The 9,782-nt window shown below is 40.3% G+C and overlaps 1 protein-coding gene across 1 annotated transcript in view; it reads right to left on the reverse strand.

The window, feature by feature from the left end:
- LOC149926065 (sushi, von Willebrand factor type A, EGF and pentraxin domain-containing protein 1-like) overlaps positions 1 to 9,782 on the reverse strand; it is a 99,129-nt gene that overhangs the window by 48,236 nt on the left and 41,111 nt on the right. Inside the window, exons 8-14 of the mRNA XM_090161855.1 lie at positions 9,589 to 9,768; positions 7,668 to 7,847; positions 6,206 to 6,385; positions 3,348 to 3,527; positions 2,690 to 2,872; positions 2,081 to 2,260; positions 1,120 to 1,299 (exon numbers count right to left, since the gene is read on the reverse strand). Coding sequence (XP_090017981.1) covers positions 1,120 to 1,299; positions 2,081 to 2,260; positions 2,690 to 2,872; positions 3,348 to 3,527; positions 6,206 to 6,385; positions 7,668 to 7,847; positions 9,589 to 9,768 — 1,263 coding nt within the window. The remainder of the gene's footprint in view (positions 1 to 1,119; positions 1,300 to 2,080; positions 2,261 to 2,689; positions 2,873 to 3,347; positions 3,528 to 6,205; positions 6,386 to 7,667; positions 7,848 to 9,588; positions 9,769 to 9,782) is intronic.

Raw genomic sequence — 9,782 nt, forward strand, 5'->3', positions numbered from 1 at the left:
AGTTGGATTACGTTTAGTTGGGTTAGGTTAGGTTGAGTTTGATTACGTTTCGTTGGATTAGGTTAGGTTAGACTAAGTTAGGTTGAGTCGGGTTTCGTTAGGTTGGGTTAGATTAGGTTGAGTTGGATTACGTTTTGTTGGATTAGGTTAGGTTAGGCTAGGCTAGATTAGGTGGAGTTGGGTTACGTTTAGTTGGGTTAGGTTAGGCTAGGTACGGTTAGCTTAGGTTGGTTTGGGTCCAGTTAGGTTAATTTGCAAAAAACACTATATCAAAAAGGGCTTGAAAAAAGACCTCGTACTCAATTCGTATATTATATTTCAAAAATATTTGTCAGCAAATGGCAATAAAATTGACTTGTTCGCAAATGGCACTTACTCATTTAAAGTGCTCGACTGGCGAACTAGCTCATTGGTGATTATTGAAAATATAAATGATTATAACATTTTTCCTGTTATAGATAAAAACCAACTTGGTCATTTTTCCAGACCTATTTCCTGAGGTTGTTTAGAAATAAATTACGCCTCGTTTTCTTAGCAAATTGATTAATTATTTACGTAATAATCAATAAAATTAAAATTAATCCTCTTAATAACATTTAATCAGTAAGTTTTGAGCATTGTCATAAATACATAGCAGTGAAATAGGCGATTCAAATTAATCTCATTGAATGTCAACGAGACTAGCGCATGATAACCGCAAACGTGGCGCCATCTCTAGATTTATGACTAAACTACATGTATTAGCTCGCTGGGTTCTATGAACTATGGTCTACCAAATTGTGGTTGAACAAAAAATCTAGAGATGTCGGTAGTGTTATTATAAAAAGGCGTCTGCTATGACAAGAATTTACACTGGATTGAATATCTAAGGAATTTTGATTAACCAAGGGTGCGATTAGCTTATCAAAGGGAATATAACCCGCAAAGCAACCTTTATCGAAGACCCCTTAAATTTTTAAAATTACCCCGTACAGTGGCGCCAAACATTTTTAAAGCCAAAGGCAAGAGCGGCCAGAGCTGCAAACTTTGGTGTTCCACACTAAATACCTGAGGTTATATTCCCTTTAAATTTATTTAAATCAGACTGTTTCAGACAAGCCTGAAGTAAGTGAGAAATACCTTGACAAACTGGCGTATTTATGCTCCAAGTACCGTCGGGTCTGCAAGCTAGAGTTGGCGACCCTTGTAAGCGGAAACCGGTGTTGCAGCTGACGGTACAAGTATTTCCTGACACGGCATTTCTGCACATTTGACTCAAAATTCCATCGGCGACGGTAGAAATGTCAGGACATCTAACAGCTGTGAACAAACCTCGTTACAATCGATATTTGTAGATACGATCTCGATTTAACACAGTTCTGGATCAGGTCCGACGAAAGAGCGGGGAAAACCGTTTGAAATGAAAGGGACCCGTGCAAGCCTTGGGTCCGGGTTTGGAGATGGGCACCATCATCGGCCCGGGTTAGGAGATGGGAACCATCATCGGCCCGGGTTAGGAGATGGGAACCATCATCGGCCCGGGTTAGGAGATGGGAACCGTCATCGGCCCGGGTTAGGAGATGGGAGCCATCATCGGCCCGGGTTAGGAGATGGGAGCCATCATCGGCCCGGGTTAGGAGATGGGAACCATCATCGGCCCGGGTTAGGAGATGGGAGCCATCATCGGCCCGGGTTAGGAGATGGGAGCCATCATCGGCCCGGGTTAGGAGATGGGAGCCATCATCGGCCCGGGTTAGGAGATGGGAGCCATCATCGGCCCGGGTTAGGAGATGGGAGCCATCATCGGCCCGGGTTAGGAGATGGGAACCATCATCGGCGCGGGTTAGGAGATGGGAACCATCATCGGCCCGGGTTAGGAGATGGGAACCATCATCGGCCCGGGTAAGGAGATGGGAGCCATCATCGGCCCGGGTAAGGAGATGGGAACCATCATCGGCCCGGGTTAGGAGATGGGAGCCATCATCTTCCCAGGTTTCCCCAAATATATCGTATCTACATTAATAACGGTTTTCGTGGGGCCCGAAATTAAGGTTTTGGCGGGAACCGGGCCCGCTCTCATCGGCTCTGCTTAGGATATTACTTGTGCAAGTTGGCGGAGGTCCATTCCATTTTCCATCGGGACCGCAAGTCAGACTGGGAGGTCCCATAATCGTGTTTCCAGGATTGCAGGTGAAAGAGCAAACGCTACTGGGTAGGGCTTGGTTGCAGACGCCATTTTGAGTTCCACCGGATGGCACCACCAACGTTGGACATGTTATCGCTAATTGGTATCAAAGAATAAGTGATATTCAATTGAATAAAAAGGTTTCTACATATATATATATATATATATATTTAGCCGCCATTTTCCCAGATGGCATTGTATTTAAATTTAAAACGTAATAACAAAAAATCAATCAAATCAGATAATAATTTCGACATTTATAGTTTCTGGGATACGTATCCTCCATTTTACAAGATGGCATCGGGTTTAAAACGTAATAACAAAAAATCAATCAAATCAGATAATAATTTCGACATTTATAGTTTCTGGGATACGTATCCTCCATTTTACAAGATGGCATCGGGTTTAAATCTAAATAAATGTGGCTGATTTACAAGATGTGAAAAGTACCAATTTCGGCTGTTTCGTAAGTTTTAAATTCTAATTAATAATCCTAGCCTCGACCAATGACAAAAATATGCTTACCTCCGCAGGTTGGTAAAGCATCGCTCCAAGTACCATTAGCTTGGCAAGTTAAGCTACTGGCTCCTCTAAGTAGAGTGTTTGAACTGCAAGTAATTTTGCAGATATTTCCGGGACTGGCTGAGGTGCATACCCCGGAGAAGACACCGGAAGGAGGTGGAGTTGTGAGGTTGGGGCAGTTGATCACTGGTAATGGAAACCAGAGTTTAAATAATTGAAAGTTACATCAAGTGTAGGCTCCATCCAAAGTGCTGTATTAGCCTTGGGAACAAGTTACTTAAACTACAATGGCTATGAATTGGTGTTGCTGATTGGACCTTTGTAAATGTCGTGTTCTCCTACATAAAGTTCACTTAGTATAGTTTAGTTTGTCTAAATATTATAAATAAATGATAATATTATTAAATAATATTATAATTATGTATTTAATTATTTTTATTAAGGATATTTTGTATTTTAGTACGCATTGCCACCAATAGATGGCAGACTAGTCACTTTGGCATAAAATTACAGAAAGGTGTTTCCAAATCATAGACGAAATAAATCTACGCGTAGCTTTATTTTTAATTAAGGCACTTTTAAGAAGCATTTGGTCAGATACTTCAACTTTATTGGATAGAGCCGAGACTAGAAATAAACTATAAAAAAATAGATTCAATACCTTCGCAGATGGGGGCGTTTCCACTCCAAAGTCCATCGCCGGAGCATGTCAAGGTCGAATCACCGCGCAGTCTATAACAAGGATTACAGGAGAAGGTGCATACTGACCCCGGAGTGGCTTGGGCACACTGTCCTTGAGCTCGACCTTCAATTGGCGGTCTCAAATCGGGGCAACGCAAAACTAACGCGTGCAAATTACGTATACATTAGTAAATGGCGAAGAAAATAGACTCGCGAGAAAGCGACATCTAGTGTTCAAAAAATCTCTTAAGCCCGGTTCACACTTACCCCTAAAATCGCTTCGTTTTAGATAACTAGTTTTCCAAAACAGAGCGAGAAATCGCTTCGTGTTGGTTCGGGAAGCAACTCGTCCAAGTCGGTTCGCTTAGAATCGCTTTCAAAACGACAAGGCGGGGAAGTAAAATTGCTCGAATTTTCAAAAATAATGGGAATAATATTCTAAATGATGTCAAATATTATTCCTAACCATGATTAACTAATTGTTTTGGGATACATTTTAGTATTTTCAAAATTCTGGTTTGAAATGACGTTAAGCCTTGGCTATAAGCGAACCGGCGGCCGGGTGAAGCGATTTCACACGTGTGAACCAAGAATTATCGTCGGCGGTCATAGCTGGCATTCAAACCAACCTAAACTAGTGTAGATTTCCATCTGTTCCATTTCTTTTTACGCTCTACGTATTATTTCGGGGACTTATTCCATTTCGTGAGCCCAGTAATACCTCATTTTGTACGACGCAATAAATCGGTTACGCCAACTGGCTGAGTTGATTTATTAGAGAGGTTGAGCGGAAGTTTGAACGACGTTCGCAAAAATAATTTCTTTAAATTTTGATAAGAGTACTATCATTTGGACGGCTAAAGAATGACGAAATCAGACGAATTAGGTCAAAATAGAATTTTAATGCATATAAGAAATATTTGATAAACCCGGGTACACGAAGGAAAGAAGAAGGAAACGTGTTAAAACGTGCCATTGGCTGTGAGCTTTGTCTAAACACAGACGTTGGTTTTCGTGTACCCTGGTTTACCGTATATATGTCTCAAATTTCATTTATATAATAAAAGGCTTATTCGCAAGGTATTTTAAACCAGTATTTATAATTGGTAACACGCACGTTGCTAAAAAAAGAACATCCGACCATAATTATCTCTGGATTTGTTGAACTGAAAATTATGGTTAAATTTAAATTTTTATTTAAACACTATTCACGACCGAAACGAGTCTAGGTGGAGCTTATCCGAAGTAGCGCCTATGATCTAGCATCTGCTTCCTAGGAGCAACAAACACAACACCCCACACAAGGAGAACGCAACCCGTCAAAAGTCGTGGATTTTCTTGTGTACATTTTTCATTGGCAAGACGCTTTAGCGCCGGCTGCCGTCGGAAGGGGAAAATTCGGAAATTGTCTCCCCCCCCGTAAAACGTTCAGCGTAAAGGCTCGTGACGCTCGTCCAATGAAATTCGTACACAACCCTTCGTTAGCGTGTTTAAAGGCTGCTGCGTTCTCCTTGTGTTTGTTGCTCCTAGCTGCTACAGTCCAATTAAAAAGTCATAAACACGCTTTTTTCTTAAATAAACTTATCAAAATATAAGCAAACGATGTAAAAATTATATTTAAATGCAAGTATCATTACTAATAGTCAAATATACCAATAACCAGGAGGGAAAAACTAATAGCGTCTGCTTTAGCCGCAACCTATCTAGGTTTCAGTGGCGAACCAAAGGGGGCGTAGCGATAGTTTTCGGTCGCGAATATGTGACAGAAATGGGGCGTAGTGTTAAAGTTCTAGAAGGTTCCGACTCCGAAGTATTATCGCAAAAAAACGTGGAAAATGATCACGTGACTCTCAACGTCGTCGTTTAAATTTTAGAGCGCTCTGCTTAACCTCTCTATTTATAAAATTAAGATTAGTTTCGTTTCTTAAAGAGGAAACTAAGAAAATAGGTCTTTCTATATTGGAAAGTGGCTTTAAGGGCACTAAAGTCGCCTCAGAACCTTAACTAATAAAGCAGCGTAAGAGCCACATTTTATATTGCTACTTTTTATTCATTTTATTTTATAATTTCTATAAGCTTCGCGCGTAGTTTAAACTTTGGTCAACAGTATCGCCGCCTACCGACTGAGTTTGAAATCGAATGTGTGAAAGCTGTCTGCTCATTCAAAATTCTCTCGATATAAAAGCTGAACGTTTCAGTTAAAGAACATTCATATCCAAAAGTCGTCAGCTATTTCTTGATACATTTAGTTGACAGGTATTAAAGTAGATGGCGCTATCTTTTCTAAACTCGAAGCCTATTCCCAAAATGAAACGCAATTGTGTAGTGTAAACGTTCACTACATAATATCACGTGGAAAAACTATGTTAACATAATTTTTAAATATTTCGTTAGGCCTTGGCGTTAATAGGGCACTTGTCCAATACACCAATACCACCGGCGTAACAAATTAATTTTCTTAAGAAATAAAGACCAACTTCTCCTTTCACAGGGGTAACGCCATTAGAGGCCGATTTTTATATACCTAGTGTCTTACCAGATGGCGCCCGCAGTTTGAAACATTCGATTTCTTAAATTATCTAAAAATTGCCGTATATTTCGTGAGTTTAGCTCTTCTTTACATAAAACCGTGTTGAAAATATTTCTTAAAATCTGGATTTTCTTAAAACTGTGTAATAATTTATTCATTTCTAGCAAAAAGTTTAAATTAACCCCATCTAGTAAAAATAAAAACCGTTAAAATCAAACCTCTAATGGCGTCGCACTAAACATTTGTTTCCCTGTGCCTTATGCCTCACTGTCGGCTTAATTATGTTGAGATTTGAAAATAGGTATTACTTCTGCACGACGGTGCGTTGTTGTTCCATTGTCCGTTGGCCTGACATGTTAAGGCGGGTGGTCCGTTCAAAGTGTATCCGCTGGAGCACATGAAATTGCACTGAGCTCCTTGGCCCGCTTGCACGCAAGTGCCTGACACAATGCCGAATTGTGGCGTTTGCAAATCGGGACAAGTAATTCCTAAAATTCATTTGAATAAGACTATCAAAAGCAATAACATATTTAAAAATACGGAGAACATACGAATCAAAAAACTAGGTCATAATAAAACATTCTGCTTCAAAACTATTTTTCGTTATCCTTCGGCATACTCAGGTACATCATAAAAGTTCTATTAAACTAATTTAAGTAATTTAAATAACTTAATTGACAAGTTTCACCTTTCACGGTTTCGAGATTTAAATAGCTTCTTAAAGGGAATATAACCTGCAAAGCCATCTTTATGGAAGACCCCTTCAATTTTTAAAATTTCCCTGTACAGTGGCTCCAAACATTTTAAAGCCAAAGGCAAGAGCGGCCAGAGCTGCAAACGTTGGTGTTCCACACCAAATACCTGAGGCTATATTCCCTTTAAATCTTGTGACTAGGGGGCGTTCACAAATTACGTAACACTGTCAGGGGAGGGGTTTGCATACATCACAGACCACCTACCCCAAGAGGGACTTGGTATTACTATCGCTGGTAGTAATTTAAATTATTTTATGTCTCGAATGCAGCTTTTTTAAGAACGCGCCATCTCACGGCAAGTAGAGGCAGTTTTGAAGGTACAAATACGACACTCGCGACATTAAAAAATGTATTGTAGAATCTGGCTCGCGCACGATATTTTTAATTTTATTTCATAAAGTAAAGAATTTTCACGCGCTATGCTGTTGCTGTAAAAAAAGTCGCATTATTTTGGAGACAAATCTTTTTCGAGGTTAATGCGAGTCCTTCTGAGGTAGGTGGTCTGCGCATACCTCATAGAGGTAGGGGATATTCTGAAATGGTCGTTGCAATTGTTACATTGGGAAGGGGTGTCAAATAAGGTCGATTGCTTTTGCGTTCAGTTAAATATGAGCAGCTTTTAGGAAAAAATAAAATTTGATTCTAATATTTAAAATCTAATGTCTTCTTGTAGCTAGAACGGGCTGACTTGTACGTTCTCGTTAATTCTAAATACGTTCTAGTAGAAATTTCTATAAAATATTTCTTAGAGAAAAGTATCCATCCATGAAAAATGAAATGAAATAGAGAGTGATTTTATCGCTCAAATGCCGAAGCGTACAACTCATCACGGCTCAAAATTGACCGAATGTATCACTACGCCAACTAAGTATATTTTATTATTTAAAACTATACCCTGTGTTTCGTCAGGAACTATTTTTTCTTCTGAATCATGTTTTGAAAAATCAAGCGAATAACGTTATGGGAAGATGGTTATTTATCCCGTAAAAGATACTTTACATAATTCAAAACTCACTGTTGCATCGAGGAGCGAAACCGGTCCATTTAGGGCCACTCTGGCAAGTGATCGACTGGGACCCTACCAAATTGTAGCCACCTTGACATGTGAAACTGCACACTTCGTTGATTTTGGCTCCTAAACATTTGCCCACTGCGTTTCCGTTCAGAGGAGCTTGGATATCCTGACACGTCAGCGCTGCGGACATTCAACAATTATGTTACAGCAAAATCAGTGTTCACTGGGATTAATAAAGTGGCTGGCAGCTAGGAGCAACAAACACAAGGAGAACGCAGCTAGCCTTTAGACACGCTAACGAAGGGTTGTGTACGAATTTCATTGGACGAGCGTCACGAGCCTTTACGCTGAACGTTTTACGGGCGGGGGGAAGACAATTTCTGAATTTTCCCCTTCCGACGGCAGCAGGCGCTAAAGCGTCTAGCCAATGAAAAACGTACACAAGAAAATCCACGACTTTTGACGGGTTGCGTTCTCCTTGTGTGGGGTGTTGTGTTTGTTGCTCCTAGCTGGCAGCCAAGAGCAACAAACACAAGGAGAACGCAGCTAGCCTTTTAACAAGGTAACGCGGTGTTGTGTACAAATTTCATTGGACGACCATTTACGCTGAGCGTTTTACGGAAAGGGGGAAGACAATTTCCGAATTTTCCCCTTCCGACGGGTATGACGTCAATTTTACGTCATTCACAGAGTAACAATTGATCAGTAATTATTTTGATTAACTGATTACTTGTGGCATATGTAACATTGTTACTCCTAAGTGTGCCTCTATGTAACATTAAATTTCAATGAAACCTTGTTTCACACGGAACATACAATGAGTGGACCAAAAATGCAAAAATTCTTTACACCTTGTGCTATTGTAAAGGTTACCATGGAACCGAAATGACGTGATACATTGTTAAAGTTAGAAAAGTTCCAGAAATTCTGCCCGTTTTCCGTTATCCGTTTCCCATCTGTAAAGTTGATGACGCGTTTTACGTCACCGAGTTGGAACTTGGAAGTGATGTAATTTAAGTCATATGCCGTGAATAAGGTTTCATTAAAGAAAACGCTTATACCATAAGTGTATAATATTATAACATAAGTATGACACTTCCTATTCTTCACACGCCAAATTTTTACTGAGAGTTATTCACAAGACAGACTGCATTACGGGCTTCGTCGCTGTATTGCGTCAGCTTGCTAACGCGTCATACGTAGCCTTTGAGATTTTCTTCTGGTGATGACGTCACTCCGTTACTAGCTCTCAGTAAAATATTCACCAAAGTGACAAACTTATGGATCATTATTAGAGACTTATGCTTATACCAGGAAACTACATAGGTATACACTTGGAATATCTAAGGAAGATTTTTCGGCCGTGATGAAGCTCGTAGAAACGGGCGTGTCTTAAAGCGGGAAAACTCACGAGAAAACTCTCGCGCCTCGCTACCCTAATTCGACGAAAACTCGTCATTAAGCCTATAGTCATGGTTATTGTATTATTAGCTTACCTGATTATCTCTTTTATAACCATACAAATACCTGAATTTAGGTTTCACTACACTTCTTTCGCGAAGAACATTGTAATTACTTCCAAATATTAAGTACGATAACAAATTGAGGTTTTTAAATCCATTGTTTTATAACCTTTATTTTTGCGCGGGAAGATCGCCTATTTGTTACCATGACGACGCAATCTTTTCGCGTCAAACCTCGAGCCAATGAATTAGAAATGTCGTGTTACGCCTTACACTTGACGTAGTTAAGCCCCGCCTTTTTCTCGACGCGCTTTCGTATCACTGTCCCAATGGAACCTTAGACATTCCAAGTGTATACCTCTATAGTTTCCTGCTTATACTTATTAGTGATTGTGTTAGTTTTGCTTGTGGTGACTACTAGTGGAACATAACTACGGACGGAATAGTTAGACACTTACGCAGGCAAATGGGGGTCGGGTTGTTCCAATTCCCTTGGTCAGTGCACGTTAGAACTGGTGAACCTTGTAGGTCGTATCCAGCGGCGCAGGCGAACGTGCAGGCGCTCCCCGAAACGGCAGCTTGGCAGTTGCCCGACGCGCTGCCATCTTGAGGGGCTTTTAAATCAGGACATGTTACTCCTATTACAAGCATT

Source organism: Leiobunum rupestre, chromosome 10, assembly GCF_980474605.1.
Source record: "Leiobunum rupestre chromosome 10, qqLeiRupe1.1.hap1, whole genome shotgun sequence".
Taxonomy (NCBI): domain Eukaryota; kingdom Metazoa; phylum Arthropoda; class Arachnida; order Opiliones; family Sclerosomatidae; genus Leiobunum; species Leiobunum rupestre.